At 40.8% G+C, this 24,583-nt stretch overlaps 1 protein-coding gene across 3 annotated transcripts; it reads right to left on the reverse strand.

The window, feature by feature from the left end:
* Nucleotides 1-260: 260 nt before the first annotated feature.
* On the reverse strand, nucleotides 261-22,171 carry pxylp1 (2-phosphoxylose phosphatase 1). 3 transcript variants are annotated; one of them, XM_071471787.1, is made up of 6 exons: nucleotides 22,054-22,171; nucleotides 18,870-19,016; nucleotides 10,673-10,861; nucleotides 8,734-8,860; nucleotides 2,015-2,154; nucleotides 261-1,898 (listed from the first exon to the last, which is right to left on the reverse strand). In XM_071471787.1, the coding sequence occupies exons 2-6, from the start codon at nucleotides 18,949-18,951 to the stop codon at nucleotides 871-873; spliced, it is 1,566 nt and encodes a 521-aa protein (XP_071327888.1). In that variant the 5' UTR covers nucleotides 18,952-19,016; nucleotides 22,054-22,171; the 3' UTR covers nucleotides 261-870. The 3 variants fall into 3 exon arrangements, with proteins under 3 accessions (XP_071327888.1, XP_071327890.1, XP_071327891.1); XM_071471789.1 differs by lacking the exon at nucleotides 22,054-22,171 and adding an exon at nucleotides 21,716-21,832; XM_071471790.1 differs by lacking the exons at nucleotides 18,870-19,016; nucleotides 22,054-22,171 and adding an exon at nucleotides 13,735-13,817.
* Nucleotides 22,172-24,583: the final 2,412 nt, after the last annotated feature.

A 24,583-nucleotide genomic window follows, 5' to 3' on the forward strand; every position in this document is an offset into this window, starting at 1 on the left:
GAGCATTCATTTTACTTTGCATGTGCTTCACAGTATAAATGTCGATGCAGAATGAACATTAGGTTACATAAAGATTTATTATCCTTCAAGCAAAAAACTAAAGTGGAATGTGACCAGTTATATCACCAATTAGCACAAATACAGATGTACTGTAGTTGTAAATTAATGTAAGGAAACAAAACACGTATCACTTGCCATTTCCAATGTACCGCAGTCAATTTTAATAAAGTAGAAACAAAAAAATGATCCATACCAATGAGTGACAGTAGAAATAAACTTTTTTATTTAAGAGACAGCTACTGCAGTGAATAGACATTAAAACTCAAAGAAATGACAAATGAGTGAGTCGTATTGAGTAATGTGGCCCATATTAGCCCAAAGTGTGTTTTCATTGAAAAGATCATTATACACAAAATAGTTTCCCAAGACTGTTAAATCCAGCATAGTATTTCCAGCTTTGATATTCCCTTACTGTTCTTGCAGGCATCTGGGAAAACTGGAATTTTACAATTCCATGGTTTTATGGAATGTAGGAATAAAGTGGCTACGTGCCGTACAGCTCCCCTTCAACTATTTATTTCTTCCACATTCACTTGAGAAAACATACAAATATTCAAAAGAGACTTTTCAAGAAGTTTGTAGAAAGGTTAGAAACTGAGACTTCGACCAGGATATGATGTGGACTATTGTGTGTTTTCTTTGTGCCAATGGATGTTAAGGATTACATAAAAAAAATATGTGGAATTTTAAGACACTATGAGCAGCATAAAATTGCACCATCTTCAAAAGTGGAAAACTAAAAAAACAAGTACAACCATCTGCTCACTCTGCGTCCTTCCTCATTCACCTACATATCCATCTGTCCATCTGTCAACCAGGGCGTCTGTAGCAGGCCCCCTGGTAGGAAGTGGCATTGACAACACTGAACATATCTCTCCTGACAAAAGACAGGAAGTTCTTGAGAGGGCAGAGGGGCTGGCCGGCATGGCGGTTGTGGGAGCGACAGAAGGTGGTATGAAATGTCACGTCCTCGCCGTTGTAAAGCACCCTGATGAACAGTTCCCCATCTTTGGTTTTCGACTTATCACCTTTGGTGGCTCTCTTCTTTAGCTGCCCCTGAGTCGTTTGGGGACTCTTCCACAGTTCAAAGACCACTCTTGCAGCAAAACGTGGGAACCTGGCCTCCACCAGTCCCAGGGCGCTCAGCAACGGGGCCATGGTGACATCATGAGCTGAAGAGAGGGTGAAGACCTCCTCGCCCCCTGCTCGAGGCTGGCGGCCAGCCTCACTGCTCTTGGCAACACGCTCCATCTTGGCAGCGGTTCGATTGAGGTAGGGGTACATAGCCAGGATGGCGTATTTATGGTAAAGCCCCACTCTCCTCCGATCCACCTCGTCATCTAGCTGCTGCCGGCGAATCACAGCAAACTGCGCCATTGTCAGACATCCACCGGCGCCACTATCTCCCATGGGAACACATGGGAAAGACAGGCCGTGGCACAGGTGGCACAGCAGGGAGTCTATAGGGTTTGCAGCTCGGAGCTGGCGGGTTAGCAGACCCAAAGTCCGTGCCATGTCGGCGTAAGTCCTCTCCAGCTCCGTATCGGCCACCCGGAGCCGATACTGCCTCTTCTGCTCCTCCTCCAGGTACCGGTTCCTGGCGGGGCAGTCGCAGCCCGAGCCGCAGAACAACGTGCTCCACTGATGACGCACAGTCAGCTTCGTCCAATCAAAGTCCGGGAGGAAGCCGTAGAGGAAAGCCAGTCCGCTCTGGAGGGTCCGGCTCTTACCTGTGGTCTCTACCCACAACTGGCGTGGTGACCAACCGGCAGGGAGGAGATTGTGGCGCTTGTAGGCTTGGTGGATGACCTGTCCGTTGCGAAGGTGCTGAACCACACCTGGAAAAGGGCAGAGACAAAAGTCTGATATTTATATCTGATGAATGCTTGTCAAACATGACAAAAGGCTGTACTGACGTTAAGAAAAATGTCTGCTCTTGACCTTCCTCGCCTACCTGTCTGTGTGAGCTCTCCCATCTCACAGACACTGTGGCTGGGCAGACGGGGAACAGAGCCCAGTGGTGACTCCCAGTGGCCACGCCCTCCCTGGCCCATGTGACCGATGAAGGAGTTCAGCAGGGGGTGGGAAGGCGTCCTGAGGGTGGTGAGGGATGACAAAAGTTAAGAGACAGGCATTCCTTTCAGATAAACACACAGCAGTGTTTTAAATTTATACTCTAATTTATACTTTCTCCTGTTACTGAGGCTTGTCCAGTTTGATCTATCCCAAGATAGAGAAGATGGTGCCACTTAAACAATAGTTTAAGTTACCCCAACCTCCCTAACTCCTGATCCTAACCCCACCACTTAAAGAAGAGTTATATACCGTCACACCAAATAATGCACCACATTACATTTAAGATACAGAAGAGGATACAGTCACAGATCCACACATCGACACTCTCTACCTTCCTGTACAAACCACAGCTACAATCATTAGCCTCTGGGAAACAGTAACAGCAACTGTCTCACACTTCCTGAGGATTTAAAGCCTGTTTCTGACCATTTGGCAAAAAAAACAATAATATTTTGTTTGGAAATTAAGGGAATGAAGCGCAAACAAAAACCATGAAACGTTTCTGCTGTGAACACAAGTCCTCACAAGTCAAAGGTCCTTCTTCTGAAATGAGTGTATCTTTATGGGTTAGACAATTCAAAATGTATCAGACATTTATATCAGTTTTTCGTTTATCATGGAAAACTGCCAAACATATTCTGAGTCTAGCTTGTCAAACATGAAAATTTGCTGCTTTTGTACATAATTGTTAACTGGCTGTCTGGGTTCTGGTGTGCTGGTTGGACAAAACCAGCAATTTGAAGAAGTCAGTTGGGCTGTGGCATCTTTGACAACTGTATGATATTTCTTTTTTAGACTACACATTTACAAGATAGGTACATATATAGGCTGAGCAAGTTACTGATTGCAGTAATTGCTCCTCTTGTTCATCGTGGTGCCAAAGAATTCCCTTCAACCAATTTCAGCGTAAGTGATGGAGGATAAAATCCACGGTCATCATTCTGTATTAAATGTATTAATCTGAAGCTAATGAGAGTAACAGTAAAAATACAGTGATCATACAATTATCCCAAACATATTTTCAGAACCGTCATTCTCAATACACAGCATATTCAGTACATTAAAACATGTGAAGTACACTCCCGACATCTACCACCAGGTGTCTCTCTAACACTGCTGAGCTACAACACTGTTCAATATGTGTGGGGGGGAATAACTGAGATGGAGATATAAAAAGATGAAAGAATTTGTTGCCTTGGGACAAACACTCATATAAACACATATGCGAACACAGAATCCCATGCACACACACATACACTGACGCGCAGGGGTAAGGCAGCAAGAGGAGCAGTGAGGGATCTGATAGATTAGAGATGATTGAAGATTACAGTTTAATATAACAAATCTGCAGGAGCTGCAGCTCAGCTCGCTCAGATTAAAGGCGCGCACACACACACACACACACACACACACACACACACACACACACACACACACACACACACACACTGTTTCCATAGTGATCGTGGACTGGTTCAAGAACACTGCATTAAAAAAAGACTCTATCTTACCCTTAAATCATGCCTTCATCATCAAGTGTTGTTACTGATTGAACACAGTAAACGTAATCTGCCATCTACAGTCACCAGCTACATTACAGACTGTTTTTGTCCTGCATCCTTTTTTTTTTTTTTTGTCAAAATAAAAGCTTCAAAGCACTTCTCTGATTTCAGATCTCTTCTGAAAATACTAACCCAGATTTTCTATTTTTAAGACCATTGTTTCCTTTTGTTGTCACATTACATCAGCATCTGTTGTCATCATCTATCCACTCGCTTCTCTCTGCACAATCACACTGATATTCACTTGCGTAATGATATATGCACCAGAACGGCACATGAACACATCCGAGTGCTGAATTATTCTGCCCAGCAGTGCTCCATTCTGCTCCGTCATCAGTGGATCAGCTCGCTGACGGGAGTTTGGGAGAATCTAGATTTAATTGGCTGCATTGGGAGACCGGATGTCAGCGGACAGGGACACTAGTGTGGACAAAAGAGCCAGCCAGGCTGTCTATTGGGCTGATTGTTGCTAAACAGAGATTACAGAGCCCAATTACATTAAGCAGGGATTATTATCACTGGATAGGACAGGGAAGGAGATTAGTGAGGAGTGAGGAAGGGATGGAGAGATGAAGAAAAGGAGGTAGGATAAAAGGGGGGGGGGGCGTGAATAAATAGGAAAGGAAATGAGATGGTGTGCTCTAAAGTGGGGGAGGAAGCTGGACAGAAATTAAAGTAAATGGGATGATTGTTAAAGGCAGATGAAAACCTTGTCAAAGACTGAATTGGTGGAAGAAGAGGAAAGAGAGAGGAGATGTGCCCTGCTGGAGAGAGCTCAGTTAACCGCAGACGGAGACAGTGGGTCGGCAAGCTGGTGCCAGCACACACACACACACACACACACACACACACACACACACACACACACACACACACACACACACACACACACACACACACACACACACACACAGACGACTGCGCTCTCTTGTAAGGATCCAGCCCAGGGCATATGCTGGTTGAGATCCCTGTAATTACACCCTGGTCTAAATAAAAACAAAGTACCTACGTTATTACTAGGTCACAGAAATACGAAATAGGCTTTTAATGTTCCATCTGCCTGCAGAACAAGCTAATAATCCAAACACACTTTACTGTGTGCTGCCTCACTACGGTGTCTCAGCAACATCAACCCTTAAAAGCTTCCAAGCTCAATGAAACTTTTCTGCCTTAAAGAAAAAACCGCTCAGCCCAAACAGGAAGAGGAATGTGGGGATTAGGGATGTTGCACGTGACATCGTGAAGACAGGAATTAAAGAGGCCAAAAGACAAATGTAAGTGATTCTGTTTTGAGACAAAAAACTGTAACCTACCATGCTGGAAATTGTCACTGTTACGTTCACATTTGTGGTAAATGGTAAAATGGTTCAATAACTACTGAATGGACTGTAACATTCATGTTCCCCACACGATGAACTGTAATAACTCTGGTTACTGATATCTAACGCAATATTAGGGTCAAAATTTCAATTGGTCCAATAACTGTTGAACTAATCACGTTCCAATTAGCCTCATAGATTCTGTTTTACTGCTAATAGCAAATGTTAGCATGCTAACACAGTAAACAGGGATTTTCCATTGTGCAAACATCCATCCATCCATCTATCTATCAGCTATACAGACATATAGAGACAAACTATTGTGCAAACAGGAATTTCAAATTACATGAATTCAGATAGAAACTACTTAAGTACTGAGAATTGAACAGAAGAGAGACTTCTGTTCAATTAACTACTAACTAAACTACTACAGCTGTAGAGACAGAGGGGAGACCGGGCTCACTACTGAGCAGGACCACAGCGGCGCAGAGCAGCTGCCCCCTGCTGTAGTGGAAACACATCATCATGGCTTGGTTTGACAAGGTGTGGCTAAAGCGAACTGACCCCAGCCCATGGAAAAACACTTTAGACAGTGAACGTGGTAAACATCAGCTTGTTAGTATTTAACTCAAAGCAACTCTGTGCCAGAGTCACAGCGCTCACAGCGCTGTGAGTGTGGATGTAGACTCATAGTGTTGTTATTATTTAGCTGTACATGTACTCATGTCCTCTCTGCCTTCTGTTTCCTATAAATCAGGATGTTGAATTGATGCTGACAGTTCTTCACTGTCATTACTGTAGTGAAAGGATTAGTGTCCTGCACTCTCATAATGACACATTGACCTCTACACATATTTTTGCATGTTAAATCTGGCTTTTGATGCAATTGGTTTCATACTAACAAGGCAATTCAAAACTGTGGGGCGATGTTAGAAGTATAACAGGCACCATATTAACAACTAATATGTTCTGGATCTAGTTTTAGTTTTTTACTAATGAGACAGACAAACAGTGTTTGCAGCATGATTCTGCTTCACACACAATGTATTTTATTTGGGAGAATTCCCTCCTGAGGATAAGGAGGTAATGCTTGCTTAAGAGCTTAGTGCTTTTTTGCTTTTAGTTTCCCAGTGTGCGCACACACACACACACACACACACACACACACACACACACACACGAATGACAAAAACTGAAATTCACACATCTCAGCCTCCATCATAAGAGGCTTGTGTGCAGGATGACCTACTTTCAGCTCGAGTTCAAAGATCAAGGGTATAGAAAATCTAGTAATCAAATGTACATGACAGATCAACTGCATCATATCAGTCTGAAATACAGCTGAGTGTACACTGTGCCAACTCTTAAGAGTACAGTATATCCATTCTGTCCAGATGTGCAAAGCTGATGTGGCTGCAGTGAGTCTACATGCAAAAATAAGTCATTGTCCAAATCTGAACTCGGGTACACAAAAGGGGGGATTTATTGACCATATGGTCAAGTAATTCATCCAGGAGGATGTGGGTACACACATCAAAAACATCTGAATTTAAAATTTGTCAAATATTATGCACATAAATTTGAGTTAATGTATACACATAGAAACCGTGTATGAATGTGCTTATTTCACACTTCTGGAGTTGAAGTACAGAGGAAAGCTGGTTTTTAATAACTTCCTCTCAACTACTTTTATCTAGCCCTCAGACAGAGCAGCAGAGCCAGCGTGGGAGGAGACAGAGTGCTAACAGGAAAGAAAATACTGAGAGAAAAAGGTACAGATGAGAGAATGAGTAAAAGAGGACAACAATGTTAATTTCAGCATGTGTGTATTTTACACCCACATTTCTGTCAGGATGTTCTGCAGCAGGAACAGTTCTGCTCAGCCAGAGCTGCTCAGTGAGGATGGAGCTCAAACCATCAACTCCTCGTCAACAGACCTCATGCACATATAAGTGTGTGTGTGTGTGTGTGTGTGTGTGTGTGTGTGTGTGTGTGTGTGTGTATCCATTTGCACCAAAGCACTGCAGAACAGATGTAGCAAAACAAATGCACCCGCTATCTCTGACACATGCAATAACACTGCGAAGCTAAGGAACTGTGAAAGTGCATCAGATGGGAAAGGGGAAGAAAATGGAGAAAGAAGAGAAAAGAAGAAGGAAAAAGAAAATCTAAAGAAAATATCTTTTTTTTTTTTTTTTTTAGTTGAACATATTCAAAACAATTTTGTGTTTCTATTAAGGGGGTGTTGATATTTTGTTATTCCTTGTTTTTCTGAGAAATAACTACTGTAGTGCATGGCAATTTAACAAATAGAGTATTAAAATAACAGTATACACTATGGTTTTAAAGTCTAGACAGATCCTGATATTTTTTAGTTATGAAAAAAATAATTACTGTTTCTTTTAAGCCTCACAAATACCAGAGAAATACCGCAGTAATTGATACCTCACTCTCTGATTTTCCAGCACGACTCCTTGTTAGGCATTAGGGTAAGGTGGCTGAAATCCCAGAGGCATTTTGTGCCTTTTACTTGGACGTGCTGTTATTAAAATTGAGGGCATAAAGCTTTTATCTTCAAACTCCAGAAAATGAAAAGTAAGAATGTAAGAATGCTTTTTGTTAAGCCATCGATCTAGTTTTACTTAAGTGAAGCATAATGGGCCAAATCACCATTAACACACTTCAATATAATCCGACTGCACTGCCACAGGTTGTGTTGATCCAGTTCAACACTGCCATTGTCGAGTCACCCATCAGGGTGTGGTACAGTGCAGAAACCAAACAGGACGTTCAGAGGCTGCAGCATATCATTCTTTCAGCTGAGGAAGTCATCAAACTTTAGAGATCTGAGATCCATAGAAACCTCCAGACACAGGACCAGCTTCTGTCCTCAGGCAGTGGCTCCACTCAACAGCTGAACTGTACTGTTATAAAACTGGACCCTACATTGTTACACTGCACTCCACCTCCACTGTTATGCAATTCAATTATTGATTGCACATGTCACATCTAATTTTTGCAATTGTCACTTTCATACAGTGATGCACCAGGGCATGCACTCTGCAAGACCTCTGAAGATGCCCTGTGGACGTTAGGAGCAGATTCTTTATCAGTGGTTCAGCTGTGGTCTTATGTTTTTGCTCAATGATGCACTCTTGCTGCTCTATTGTCTTTATTGTCTGTTAGTGTGTTTGCACTTCGTTATACAAGTTGTTTTCTGGAATGTATTTTGTAACGACTATAATGTTGATTTTTAGGGTGACTCATTCAGTACCTTGCAGACAACAAAAACTGCAGGTTAAAATTAGCTTCAAGGCTAATTTGCATCATTTGACACTAAAATAAACTACGTTTCTGACATGATATCACACAAAACTTAAACTCTACAAGCTTCACGGTGGTCTGTACTGGATTACATTATCCTTAAAGTATTCATGATATTATACATTTAAGCTTGCAGCATTTCTGTATTTCCTTGTTTTCTCTTTACTGGTGGATGTGCTGAGGAGTCTCTTCCGCTGTACAAATTTCTTTTAAAATACTTTCATTCATTACCAAGTTATTAAGCTAAAAACATCTTTTCAACAGCACAAATGGATAGGGAATACAGGTGAAAACACCTCTTTCACCAGGGAACCTCTGCTAATCTGACTATGAGATATTTAAAATGCCACATCTGGTGCCTTCATTATCTTTTCATGGAAATGTGTGTGTACCTGCTGGTGGACAGGCTGCAGTCAATGGCAGGACGTTTGGTCTTGGGGATGGAGTAGAGGGGGTAACGGTCTCCATGGCGAATCATCACCTGGACAGAGAGCAGCTTGTAGTCGGCAGGACTGTGACCTGCCAGAGGAGACTCTCATCAGCATCCATATAAAAACCCATATTACTGAGGTCAATCCGACAAACATGTTAGAGCTGTGTGAGAGCACTGTGTGGTCGGAAAACATCACAATATGAGGGATAAAATGAACAAATATTGATTCCTTACATTTTACATGTAACACAAAGCAGAGTGTGAGATCCTCTTAGACATGAGGACTCAACATGGGAGAAAAGATATTTTTCTTTCTTTCATAAAACCATAAATCCTTAGTGGTCATTCCTTCACTATTAAAGTCAAACCAGTTCTGAGCTAATCTAAAGCATCTTTTTATGTATGACCCAGTTACACAACATCATAATATTATGATTAAGAAGTAGCATAAAGAAGAGCTGTTTTTAATAACAGTGATACCTATTAAAACTAGAACAAATGTACTTTTATAAAGAAAGATGACAAAGGATTAAAGTACAACCTTAAGAAATGTAAACACCTTACAAATAAAAAGGTAAAAATCACTGTTCCATGCATAGTAAGTTGAGGAAATTAAAACTGCTACAGTCTATGTTTTTATATCAGCAACAGCTCACATGACTGTGTAACGTGAAAGTTGTTACTCATAGTGACACAATTATCACCCAGCTCTGCAGTTTCTCTGATCTCCACAGTTGTTAAATGTCATTCATCTGACTGTTTTTACAGCCGACAACTTCACTGTTTTTTTCTCACTGCTCTGATTAGTACCATTTTGAGACACAGCAGGCAAATATTTTCAATACTAAAGCTCTGACAAACCCAGAGTACACCACCTGCTCAGACAGAAAGTTAGCATACAGGCAGAGTTGGCAACCGGCTGGTGAACACAATGGAGGATTTAGCCGATGAAGAGCTACATATTTTTCTCAGGAGTTGATGGAGACCACGACAAAGCTAAATAGATGGGTAAATGTTGGACTTCATCGAGTGGACAGAGACAAGAGTCCAAATGAAGACTAACGTTTCTCTGTATTTGTTTAATGTGCAAATAAGCAAATGTTTGCTCACATGTTGGCTTTAAAAAAATGTGATAATATGTCAGGGCTGTGTCTACAGTTTGTTTCTGCAGCCCCCACTGTAAGAACTACATTATTAAAATTGGAAAGTGCACAACTCAAGAGATTAACTATGTCTGTGTTAATCATATGTTGTAAAAGCAAATATTCATATAACCATATAACATTTTGAAAATGAGCATTTATGAAGCATATATCCAGCTAAAGAAAAATACTTGTTTGTGATTAATTTTCAATAACTACAAAACTAAATTTAAAAGAAGTGATTGATTTTTCTTCTGTAGAGGCGCAGCTGCTGTCCAGAGATAAACAGAGTTAAGCTCTATTAGCAGTGGCTTGTACAACGTGTCTCAACTTGTATGGTTGCTTTGAGCTGTGCTGACTTTTCATTGGTAGAGAAAAGAAACCCCACAAGGCTCTGTGCTGCTCTCTGAGAGAGCGCACTGCAGCATTATGGATGATGCAATCTAGTGGAAATGACATTCGCACAATTAACACATCCCCTGAGTCCTGACACACTAAATCTGACATTATTACTATATTAAGTATTTATACACTGTCCATCAAATTGGCTGTTTCCAGCAGAGGGAGAACTGCTCTAATTTGTTTTTAACAGTGATGCTGTGACACTCACTGCTACCAAATTGGAAAGAATTAATTAAGTTCATTGGCAGGTCTCAGATCAGTTCATATTTAAGTCAAATCATAAGACATTTAACTGAACACTTCCAGTCTTTAGTTAAATTAGATAGATTTTAGGTGTCAGTGTGCAGGTCTCACCCTCCCAGGCCTGCTCGGTGCGGTTGGGAGTGTTGCAGTAGCCATAGGCCTCAGATACAGGGTTGGGCTCCTGGGTGTGAGGCACCGGGAACACTCTCTTTCTGCTCTTCCCCTTAGCCACCCCAAGGCCTCCATCTACAGCCTGGAACGGTCGCTCCTCCACTATGGGAGTGGTGGGGATCAGGTTCACTGTGGAAAAAAGAAGAGAGAGGTGTATGAAGAAGATGAAAAGGGATAAACACAGAAGGCAAAGTGAAGGAATAAAGAAAACAGAGGAAAACAAGTCAAAACCCTGCATGCTGCTTACACCAAGCTCCATGAACACACATGTGCCCCACAATTCTCTGCAATTAGAGCTCACAAAATCTAAAAATCAAGGCTACTTGGCTCTGTGTTACCCCTGTCCCAATCAATTCCTCTTCCACCTCCTCCCAAAACACACCTGCAATCAGACAACTATTACAAAGTTAAGATTACAAGTAGATTTGTCCAGTGATGAGAGTAAGTCCTGCATAAACAGGAGCACAACTTGTGCGTTTATGTACACAATAACAAAAACAAGCAATGGCGTGCACGTTTCCACATCAGTGGACATCAGTACCAAATTTCATGACAATGCAAAAAAAAAATGTTACAGTGGTGTTAGAGGACAAGATAGGATAATTGAAATCAGTAGGATTCATCATGTGGAGACAATGAATGTCAGAATTCAATGACAATTTATGTAATAGCTGTTGAGATATTTCAGTCTGTGTGGTGAATGACCGACAGACCAACACTCCTGTCCTTAGATTCAAACTCAAGCAAGGCTAATATGACTGAAGGGTAATCTTGGCAACTAATAATGTAAATTATAAATCTGCTCAATGTACAGATTCTAGAAAGATTTACTTGTATTTCTTATAAATGGAAGCAGGAAAAGTAAAAAGCCAGCTGACGGGGCAGCGGCAGAGCCAGCCTGAAATAAAGTAAACCAATGCAACCGTAATTCATCTCCATCACAACAGCTCTATACCCCTAAACCCCTCAGTGTTACCAGTGTGTTGCCTGGACACCAGTGACCTGTGACCCGGGGGACAAATGGTCCAATAGGAGCAGGGGTTTTGTGGGAACTGGAAGGCCCATTCACAAATATCCCACTCTGAAGAAAAAGAAGTTGAACCCATATGGCCCTTTGGCAAGATGGATATCCAAATCCTACTTATGTCTCTTTCTCTTTCTCTTTCTCTCTCTCTCACACTCACTCACACACACACACACACACACACACACACACACACACACACACACACAAACACACACACACACACACCGCAGACATCCAGGCTGCCTGTCTGATCATAAAACACAAAGAGCTAATGGTCTCATTGCTTTAACAACCCTCAGACTTATATCACCTCCTCTGAATGTGAGCGTATTGTGTGTGTGTGTGTGTGTGTGTGTGTGTGTGTGTGCGTGTGTGTGTGTGTGTGTGTGTGTGTGTTACACACTGTCTTTCTCTTGCATTCACACAGCCATACAGTTTTCCACTTCCTCTTCACTGGAGCTGGGCTCATCAGGTCCACAGTGGTGTGGGCCAAAACTTTTTGTGTAAATATCCAGTAGTGTCTGCCTGACAAATTTGTTCCCAGGATCATGTTTTTGCTTTATGCAACAGAGTTTGACAAAGCCCTGAGGGAATGATGCTGACTCCACTGTATGAAATTACAGGGCAGCTTTGGAAAGGAAGTTGGCCCATAGTTTTGACCTTACTAAAATAGTCCAGTGCATCAACAAATTGTCAATAGGCAAAATTTACTGATAAAAATTTTACAGTTTGAGCAATTTATCAAGCAAACATTACCAAACTTTTACTAGTTTCTGCTTCTCAAATGTGAGGTTTTGCTGCTTCTCTCTGTTTTATTACTTCAGTTTCAGGCAGATGAAGAAGCAAATAAATCATGACGCACATGAAGCTTAAACATTTTTATAAATCAAACAATTAATCATAAAAATTATTGGATTAATCTGAAACTGCAACACTTAGCTAATCAATGGATTAGTGTCATTTTACAAGCACAGCTGCTGAACATCTGATGGCTCCAGTTCACACTGGAGACGAGGGAAAATTTGCTGCTTTTCTTTTCTCATACATTTTAATAAATTGACTATCTACATTTACCTGTTTTGTCCAACCAGTGTTCAAAAACCCATTTTTAGAGATGTCACCTTGTGCTTTAGGGAACTGTGATGTGTATTTTTCACAATATTCTGGCATTTTAAAGCCCCAAACTATTTCAATTAACTGAAAAAAACTATTAACAACCATCAACTGATTATGGAAATTATTATTGTTGAAGCCTGAAAACAGTGATTCCATTACTTCAACCAACATGGAGCATCGTGAATTCTTGTATAAAACCTCTACAACATGCAAACTGATCTACAAAATGTACCATGTTGCTACATGACCAGCTTTTTGACAAAGAAACTTGGGATTTTGAGGAGCTCGCTGTGAGGACCTGACAGAAAAATGTTCTGAGTAAAGTATGAAGCAGCCGTCTCACTGAGCCAGGCTGCCAACTTCCACAAGACACACACATTCACTTCTGCAGTCACTTCTCACTTATCTCTCTTCAGCGGTACGAAATTATCACATCACTTCATCTCGACAGCTCACACGCTCGAAGCACAAGCTGTTGAGGCAGTTTGGCGACGGCACTAATGATTTTTAATGTTGATTATCATGTTCTCAATCAGAACTAGTCATAAAACAGCTAAAACAGTTAAAGTGACTGAGGAAACTTCATATTTAACACTAATTTATTGAGAAAGTTAAGTCAGGATTATCTTGGCACAAAATTCTGGTCTCAAGTCAGAAAACAGACACAAAGAAAAGTCCTACAACCAAAATAAACTTTGTTAATTTTACTTGTTATTTAGCACTGGGATCTACACCTAGAGCAGCACAGCAAGATATCTTTCTAGTTAAATAAGTGTTCAAGTCCGTGTGAAGATAATCTCTATGTCTAAACAAGCTTTAAGGTTTTCATTCAAAGGTTTTGATTTCTGCGAAAACTCACCAATGATGAGGACAAGGAGAAGGTGCGCGGCGACAGCAGAGACCATTTTGACAACTGCTCTGTAGCTTGAGGTCCAGCCACACACACTGAAGCACATTCATTACCACAACCTGCCCCCCCCCTTCTGAGCTCTGTGCCTCATAAACTGCCCCCCCACCCCTCCACACACACACACACACACACACACACACCAGCCTGAACTAACCAAACTTTTTGGAGGCCTGCTCAGTCACAGTCATCTACACAATGGGGCTTTTGTAAGTGACTGCCTAACACTACCAAGTGCATACACAGCACACTGCAGCACGCGCGCACACACACACACACACACACACACATAACAAATTTATACACCCACGCTGAATGAGGCTGAACAAATAAGAATTTCAGACTTTGAATGTGTGTCCAACTTTCCATCCACCTACATAAGATCTTGCAAATGCAGCAGGAGGCTGTGTGAGAGCGCTTTCAACAAATGGACGACTGAATTTGACGCTAATAAATGTCACAAATCAACCAATTTTAATGCTTTAACACTCATATACATACATGCATGCACCCTTACTCACAAATACAGAGCTAAACATAGAACATCCTGTTAAATCTTCCACCTTTCTGTTGGTGCGAACCCGTCATTACACACACACAGATACAGCTTGATTTCTACCCTGAGGCACAGAGGGTGTTCTGCCTCAAAAATGCACACAAACAAATTTGTGTCAGTTTTCGAACCGCAGTGATTAGAGGGTGAACAGGTACTCACAGAGTGTGGTTTGCCCTGAAATTAACAGGGTGTGTCCCCACTTACAGTACCTGACTCCAGAGTGTTGTGTACTGGTGGCACTGCGGTCACCAAAGAGCAGTGGAAACAAATCTAACAAATATTGACACAGGCAAAGTACTGTATGTGTACGGACATGGCGTCTTGCAGCTGCCCATCATAATAGACCCTCTTACACAGTGGCTTTTTGTCAGATGTATTCTTGTCTCTTGCTCACAGGGAACTAATCAAACACAGAACTATTTACAACTAAAATTAGAAAAGCTACGTGGCTTTATAAACAATCGGCATGGACACAAATCTTATCCGAGCACGGATTAAGATCCTCCTCAGCACATTTAATTAAGCGCTAATGCTCAGTAATACAGCAAAAGCTAGGGATGTACCGATAAGCTCCTGATTGCCCTGATGATGAATCCTGCAATATGAACTATCTGCTCAATCTGATACTCATTTGGAGTCTAGTTCTATTTCATGTATTTCATCTAGTTTGCATGGACCAATGTAAGACAATCCCTGCTTTAATCATGCAAAACATAAATAATTCTATCAATATTATACAATTTTATATATATATATATATATATAAGCTTCCTTAACAGTTTCCATAATAGATTTCAATGTAGTTTAGGTTTTCAAATGCTTGCATGCAGCAATCACTTATCTACAAGCACAAAAATCTTTTAGTCTGCTTCGCCTTCACATCATGAATAAACCGCACCGACCACCTGAGGTGATGTCGGTCCGGTTGTTGATGTGGTTCATGTGACAGTTTTCACACTAGGCCAAACAACCCACATTAAACAGGCAAACGCCACAGTTCGTTTGATCCATATAAAACGGGTTAAGTGTGGAAGCATTCATATTGTGATAGTCTGTCAGTGTGTTTCTTGCCAAATGTACGCTGGGACAGGCTTCAGCTCACACAGTCTGGCAAAGGACAAGCACGTAGCGAACTACAGAACTGTGTGTCTGACAGCTGATCAGCTGTGCATTAGGACAATACGACCTTTAATGTTTATCGATAATATTTTCATAATGTGTTTAGTTCAATATTCACAATGCAGAGAGTCACTGTAGAATTGCCTTTCACAGTTTTATCTGTAAAGTCAGATTCTCAGCACTACTCTAAATGCTACTTGTCATGCATTTTGCAGTGATGTGGCTGGTTAACAGTGAAATCCAGCCTCATCAAGATACATCACTCTGATTTGGGGCTGTTTAGTATCTTGCAGTACAACAAACAGTCACACAAACAACACAGATTTACATTCAGGTAGAGAAGTTCTGATGTTGAGAAACGGGACCATCGCATCCGTCCAGGGTGGTGTTTTCCTTTGCTGTGACAACACACTCTGTATCAGGAGATGAGATACTATGAGAATATATAATACAAGTTAGGAAAAGCTATATTGCACTATATTAGCTAAAAGTGGGATGATCAGTCTTTATATATGTTGCCAAAGAAATGCAAGGACCAAGAACCAAGCCCTGAGGTATGCCAGGTTTCACATCAGAAGATTTTGATATAAGAAACTCACTCAAGACGAGGCAAATAATCTTGACGTGTTATTGGCCCAATACAACAGTAAGTGCTGACACTGCAGGAAACAGGAATGGTAGGACTGCAAAGAAAGTGCCTGGAGGTCTGCGTATAGATGGATTATTGTTCTTGAAAAGTCAAAACAAAAAATAGGTAACAACTTTTCACTGTTATCAAACGTCAAACAGTTTGAAATCATTTGGAGTATATATATATATGGGCCTTCAGTGTTAACTTCAGTCAGTCTTCTCCCTCAAACATGCCAATCTCAAGTTTCATTTCATTTCTTTTCATCACTGTGTTTTAACCTTTCATTCCTCAGAAGCAGCCTAATTGTCTTTTTCTTCTTTCATATCCTCCCACGATAATCCCCATCTCACAAATCTACAGACTCTCCTGCAGCACTTAACTCCCATCATGCTCTTCCTCACCTTTCCCTTTGCTACTGTTAGCATGACTAAAATAGTTCCCTTTCTCTGTGTTTCAGCCACTTTAATTCCCACGACTGCAGCTGTTCTCTGGAGTGCCCCAGAGCTGTCGTCCCTTTCCTCTGAGAGCCCCCCCGCGTGTCAATCAGCACGTTGATCGCAACATCCCTGTTTTAATTTGATGCTGCCTGGAGCCAGAGAGAAGCATTTACATCCATCACCCAGTCTCTCATGGTAATGTGCAACAAAATTATAATAAACATGTGCATGGGCTTTTCTAAAAAACAAGGCGGGGGGGCAGAAGACTAAAATAGAGTGCAGCATAAGAACATAAAATGATTTGAGAGTGAGAATAGCAGAAAAGTGGAACAAAAACAGAAGCTGACCATCTATTAAACATGAGGAGAAATCCCATACGCTTTTATCCCGTGCTTCTCCTGGATAATGGCTCAAATCCTTCTCTTTGTGTGATGAATAAATGATGACAGCAGCTTTACTCCAACATTACAACTGATCAAAAAATAAAAAGAGGGCTGTTCCACAAGAAACAGTGTCTCTTTAATTAAGAAACCACCTAATCAATTACATTTCCAATGCAGATAGGAGAGTATCAAATCTCAGACAGGCATGTATGCAAATAACTTCACACTTCTAGAGTTAGAGGGGAAGTGGTTTCACTCATCATAATGTCTTTTTCTGCCTCGGAGTATTTTACAAAAGGAGAAGATTGCAGGGCAGGAGAGGAGAGTGGGTTTGCTAGTGAGGCATTAATAATAACTTACACAGCAACCTCTTCTTACACGGTCTTGCACATAGTTATTATCCAGGTAAGGAGTGGGGAGGGAGTGATATTTGGAGAGGCGAGTGCATACTTCAGGTCGCAAAGTACAAACACTAGATAGGTAAAAAATAACAGCCCGCTTCCCTCTTGCATTCTGATATCGCACTGCATTTAAGGCAACAGAAGAAGAGAGATAAAGAAGAGGTGAAAGCTTTCGGTATCACAAGCTTACACATATGAGGGAACATTATCTTACAAAACAAAGCTGATGAAGGACAGCTCAGGGAATTCTGGCAAAGATGCAGTCCAAAATACCAGCTCTATCACACTGAATTCCTCTATAATCCTGTGTGTGCGCCAGCCTGATTTATGCGAATCTAATCCTATATGCTTGTCCAGACACAAGCTTGCAATCACCAGAAACACTTCCACTGCACTGGGGTTTCCATGAATCCACCACAAAGTAGTTTAATCTTACACATTTTACATTCAAATACTAATTTCCATTTGTGCTGCACGCTCCGCCTGCCTCATCAACCAGAGGTTTTCCAATCACGCCTGCGAGGCTTACAAATCACATTCACTGCCAGAGAGGCCGTCTCCTTTATGAGCAGTGGTTTCCTTGCATTCACTGCTGCGGCGAGGGATAAACTGTCTAGACAATACCTACAGGAGGTGCTAAACAATGACTTGATAGAGAAAAGACACAATTCTGTACACCTAGGAGTCTCACAGCAGGTGTGAGAGAGTTGCAACTGACTCTCAGGGGATTTCAGAGCATACAGAGGCCCACTGCTGCTGCTGGGTATTTATAGGAAGCCTATAGGGGATTCTTCTTTGTTCTGGTATGAATGGAGCTTCTTGAATGGGAAATCAATGGGAGGAAATGTATGTATGTATGTATGTACATGAACACACATGCAAAAAGAAGAACTGTTCAACTGTTTTTTCACGTTAAGGCCAGGAAGACACTGGATGCGAGGTGTGTGCGTGGCGCTGGCAGAACATCTTGGTTTTCATTTTGGCGCCCACGTTAAGTCTCACGCCTCACAGCTGCGTTGTGTGATCTAGAGATTCGGCATCTCACCTATGTTTTACATGTGACGCACATGGTTCCCAGCAAAACAGGAAACAGGGAAAAGACCTGTTGATAGTCATATTGACGTCATATCAGCAACATTACATAAAACTGACTATAGTTTCAATGTCTAGGCTGAATCTGAATATGGCACAGATGTGAAAACATGTAAATGTTATATTTTTTTAACCATTTTAGCAGCTGAGTCAAGAGCCATTTTCAAGACATTTTCTGTCAAAAAACAAATGAGAAATTAATTCATAATGAAGAGAAATCCACAATCGAGTAGCTTGCTGATTGACGCTATCCAAGGCAAACTTTATGTAGACAGACACAGCTGGCAGCAGCAGCGATGCAACAGACACACAGCCGGTATGAAAACACACACATGCAAGCCACAGCAGTTCAGCGACACACCCAACACACACACGCAACTGACGGTGTGTTCCCGGCGTTTAGACTCCAGAGAGAGAATTGATATGTAATGCAGTTGAGGTGAGCACAAACACAAACAGTGCACTTACAGAACTGAAGGCTCAGACTGATGATAGCCAGCGCTGCCCCACCCACCACCACCAGGAGGAGGAAGCGGTTGCGAGCCAGCATCTTTTCATGTGATTGGTCCACGACCCTGTCCGTCAGCCATCCAGACCTTGGCCCATCCCAGCTGCCTGGAAACAAAGAGTGAGTGACCTTAACATTTTTTGTTATTAGAAAATGATTATCTTAGTCATTTTATTGAATACAGAATAAGTAAAGAATTCAGGGGCCTGTGGTGATTATGATAAGCAGCTGTCTTTTTGTTCATTTTGAAGGAAATGATTAATTAAAAACAGTTGATAACTATCAAATATGAAAATACTCACTGGACACAGCCCTTGCTCAAACACAAGGGTTTGCAACGTCTGGCATTTTGATGTTTCATTCCAAAAATATTATGTATGATGTCTGTGTGTTCAGATTTCATTGCGTTATGAGAGAAGATAGAGTGTAATCTTTAATGAAAATTGCAGCAGAATTGCCTCCATTGCCTGTTGAATGCTTTGAAGAGCAGGTCAAACTACAACAACTAACTTCCTGTAGTTTTTAAAACACTGGACGCACCTGTCCGTTTCACCTCATGCTGTATTTTTTACCTCATGTTCAAAATCATCTGCTTAATATCTGCTCTACAGACAGAAAAAAGGTAAAGGCAGTCAAATCTGACAACACTTGAGACACACCTGAGAAATGGGATCAGTGCTTAAAAAGTATACATAACGTACAGACCAATCTGACTGAAAGCCTGACTTCTACAATTTCCAATAAAGTTCAGCAATAGATTTATGAATTCATAGGGATGCACCAATCCAATCAGTCTGATAAGTATTGGCACCGATAGAGATGTTATAAAGCAGATGAGGTATCAGCCAGAGACAGCCAATCTATATAAAATGCAGCAGTAACCTTACAAGCCTAAAGCTACACCTTCCTGTATGAGCTTCTTATAAATCCACTCTAATGTGAAAGCCATATAAGACCTTCACCGTGAAACTGGAACGTGCAAAAATTTGCAAATTTACCCCATACAGTTTTTGTAAAAGTAGATCTTTCTTGGCACTTTTTGTTGGGAGGTTGGTTTCAACTTTTGCATTTAGAGAGCACATTTCATCATGTTTAACAAAGTGTGATGAAGACGAGCAACTCAGGAAATGAGGACTGAAGGTACATCTTCTTAACAACGTACTTTTAGCAGCTGGAGTTAAAAACAGCACTACTGTAGGAGCTACATCACTTGCAAGTGGGATTTGGTCAGGGGAAAAGATGAAAGCAGGCACAGTTGAAGTGATGTGAAATCAAGAATGCACCATGCTGGTGTATGAACATATCCAGTTTCAGTTAAACAGTAGCCTGTTATTGCCGCCTGATGTTAGTTTGGATACATACACAGTAATAATCTGCTTGGATTCTCGAAGAATCTAAATATGCCTTCAACTTAACCCTTAGATGGTGAAATACGTCTAGCTATCATCACAATATGATATCCAATGCATTAAATTATTTGCAGTTTACCTTTCCCAATGCACCATGGCTACTTTAAGTTATCATCGGTTCCTTTTTCTCCCATAACACCTTTCAAGAACTCAATGACCTTACTGAATGCTTCAACTTTCTGTGGCTCAGGGGAATATAACAAGTCAATATGCTTCTTATATAACACATTAATAATTCAAGGATTAAGCAAAATGCCAAAATAACAAAGAAAACACATGCGGCAATCTTAACCACGACCATCTGTTCAAACTATCCATGGTTTATAAGAAAATCACACCAGTACACTAATGTCTTGCCATAAACTGCCCCTATCCTTTTACTATGTCTGTTACAATTGTAGGCATGCTCCAACTGTAAAGGTAAAGACTCCACCTTATGTCTCTGCACTGATATAATGAAGCGCTTTTTTATGAATAATATTTTTTTAAAAGGGGCAATTAAAAGGAATTCACACCAACTTTAGTACAAATTTCAAGCTTTCAAGTAAGAACTGATAAGATGCACATCCACAGTTAATACAATCTAACCAAAATAAAAAATATGCAATCAAATATGATCTTTCTCTGCTTTCCAGTGCCACACACATATACAGCACCATGACAGTCTGCACCATTTCCACGAATAGCCCATGAAAGGCCAGAGGGTTTAAACCTAAGCAGAAATATGGGGAGGAACAAACTGAAACTGCAGCCCTGAAAATGAACCCTACCATTAAGCAGTCTAAAAACACTTCAAGCCTACGTTTAACCAAAGTACAGTAAAACGATGCTTCAGGGAGAACTGCACCAACAAATATACGCTTCCTGACACACTTCACTAACCTGTAGCTTCAGGATGCAACAAACCAAACTCCAGTCAAAATACGGCGACTTCAAGGTTGTGTAAAATATCTGGAAAGGTTTGAACCAATGAAATATTTATTATATCTTTCACGTATGAGGGAACCACTTGTTAGTTCGGCATATATATTATTCAAGAAAGAATATACTTCTTTGAATGAAATGTCAACTTTAAGCCATCTGTCACATTGTTTGCTATCCTTATACCTTACTACCTTGTTATAACTGTTTACGGTGGAGGAACACGGTCGGCTCAATAAAGGAAGTCTGCTTATCATTTAATGAGAAGATACTTTACATGTTATTTGAATGCCGAATTCAAGAGTGGATTACAACAACACTGGAGTTACACTTTAACTGGAGCATGCGTTTGACAGGAACCGAAGCGAAGCTGGATTCCCCGAATTTTACCCAATTCTTAAAGCGGGAACTGCACGAAGTGCCCGGTAACGTCTCTGCTAGTTAACTAGTTAGCTAACGGTTAGCTAGTTTCTTACCCTCATTAATCTTGTATGTCGGCGGAACAATTCCACTGTCTGGTTTTTAAGAATCGCTGGACACGGAGCTACTGTCACTGCTGTGTGTGTTACTGTCAGGTTTCACCCCTGCTGACTTTTATTTTGTCCGTACTTGTTGCTCCGGTGTGCAGCACTCGGGACAAGTTATTGTGTTAACGGTTAATGTTTAGCTTTGTGTTGCTATTCACGGAGCCAGCAGCTGAGCCGCGGAATTAAAATGCCACATCAACAACAGTGCTCGCTGCAGAAGACAATAAATACACACGGCCGAACACCTACAATCCTCTACAGAAGAGTATTGCTTGTGTTTTTCTTACCCTGCTGGAGCTGACTCCCTCAGAGCCACGGAGAGACCCGGGTTAAACACTTGAATCCAGCGCTTCGGTGTCTCCGGTACAACCGACTGCAGACAGAGTGGCAGGGACCGGCGTCAAGTTACACATGTTACAAAGCAACACTTCCTGTGGTGACTTTCAAAATAAAACAGCTTCACATTAATGTTCTGCCATGTTTTGCGTATTTTATATGGTATCCACAATGTCCAGCAATTTTAGAGATGGCATTATTAATTGCTTAAAATCTAATTTGAATTCTAATAGTATAGCAGCTCTTGTGGACACAAAAAATAAAGTATAACTTGGCTTCACTTTGGTGTGATGCCCTGGTCTTCCTTCTGTTGTCAACCACCTGTAGTGCTGGGATAATAATAAGTCATGTGTTAAACCTGATAAACACGTCTGAGAGCAATTTTTTTTTTTTAAATCAAACCATCAATCACCTTATTGAGTAGCTCACTTAATGCAACACTGGGGCAGCTGAATGTGAATCTCACTTACAGTCATCAGAAATGCATACGCTATGAACTCTATGAACAATAGATGCAGGATATTTTACGTTTAGTTTTGAGAACACGGGCATAATACGTCCAATAATGTGCTTTTATCTTCAATGCAAAATGCATTGTTTTCCGGTATTGTTTAACTTTAGCTTGATCTTGTCTAACTTGACAGTTGAGGAGAAGCTGATCCACCAGGCTGGTTTGTGGACAGTCAGCTCAACCAAAAGCCCAACCTCACTGCCCCATCTGCTGGAGTATTGACAGCAATGCACGTTTCCTCCCAGGCCCCCTCTCTGCAACTATGGATGTGGCATATTTAAATGCTTTTGACTGCAAATGGGAAAAAATAGACTCTACAGCAGTGACATATGGTTATATTTAACAAATTAGAAAATACTAAAAAGCATACTACTGTCAATTTAAGTCAACTTTTCAAAAAAAAAAAACTCTAAGGGTCATATAAAATCTCTTTCTCCATTCATATACAATTATGCTTATTTCCCATAAATTAGGCGTCAAGCCTTGCCTTTGCCTTCTTAACCATTTTTACCGTCTTTGTACATCCAACTGTGTGAATGTCCTTGGCAGAGTGAAAATCTGACATTTGAAGTAGCAAGTGTAGTCAATAAAAAATTTTTTCTATTATTGCAAAAACAAAGTCACCTCAAACTATATGTGGAAAGCTATACCTGAGAAGTTTACGAGGAGATTTTGATGAGCATTAGAGGTGCAATAAGGAGAGGGACTTTTAATCACAAACCATCACCACTGATATGGCGTATTAGCTGTAACATTTGAAAACACATCGCACACTCTATTTCACAGTCTGAACACAGAGGGCACGGTAGGACGGTGTTGTAGCATGTTTCAAAATGTAATCAGCAATTGGCTCCCTGAATTCTGCCTGTTGTTTAGTATGAAAGATAGTACATTCTCACTGGCATGACTTTGTACAGGACTGCAGGGAAAGACATTTTGCGGCTGACTTATTGTAAAGTGTAAAAAAAATTCTGAGTGTATTAAAATCTGCACTTTACTGCTGACTAATAACCCAATTAAAGGACCTGGAACTGACTTCATTAGTAATGCCATTAAATACCTGAGGGAGCAGAGAGGGAGCAGAGAGCTTGTCGTGATATTATGGGCAGGGAGCCAAATGCATCAAAGACATCCAGAGACAGAGAGCAGCACCTGAGAAGTTATGAAAGTGATGCTCAAAAGCTCAGACCAAAACACACAGAATACATAAAGATTAGCAAAACCTCTAATACACAGTGTATTACAGGAATGGATAACACAAAAGTAAATGGAGCAAACAAACAGTTTTTTAATTATACGTCAGTTCCTTTCACCTAATATAAAAAAAATTCATGAAGATAATTACCTTCACAACTAAGGAGCTGAAACAGTTATAAACCTGAAATTAAGTTAACAAGAATAAGGTCTTGAAAAAAGATTTAATGCAGTAATAATAACAGGAGGAGTTAGAAGTGGAAGTTGTTTCGCTCAACTAAACTGCTGCTGACCCTGCACAAATTACACAGGAAGGTAGTGTAAAGGGGGAATTGGGGTTTTCTGCGGGCAACAACATTTACTCTGACTAAAGTCCGAACTTCTCTTTTTTTATTCCTGCCTGTCTAAATTTTTTTCAGTTCCAGTTTTATTATAGTATCAATTATATACTTCAGTAGTAGTACAGTATATAGAGAAAAAATGTGGACAGTTTCACTTTTGAAGGTCCCATATTTTATATGTTTTTGAGTTTTGAGATCCATAAGAAGATATATTTGTGGTTTTAAGTACCAAAATACCATCTCAGTGTAGTTTTACATCACACTCATGCTACTCTTGGGAGCTACAGCAGGAGCAGGGAGTTTTGTGTTGGTCTTTAAGCCTCTCTTCTGATTGGCTGACTCCTACTCCTGCAGCTTGGTAAAAATGGCGATAGTATAACCGACAGCAACATCTTTGCACCATGTTCATATGTCCCATATTTCACTTATACATCT

Source organism: Trachinotus anak, unplaced genomic scaffold (assembly GCF_046630095.1).
Source record: "Trachinotus anak isolate AG129_WGS33_773 ecotype Australia unplaced genomic scaffold, CSIRO_AGI_Tana_v1 ptg000034l, whole genome shotgun sequence".
NCBI classification, from domain to species: domain Eukaryota; kingdom Metazoa; phylum Chordata; class Actinopteri; order Carangiformes; family Carangidae; genus Trachinotus; species Trachinotus anak.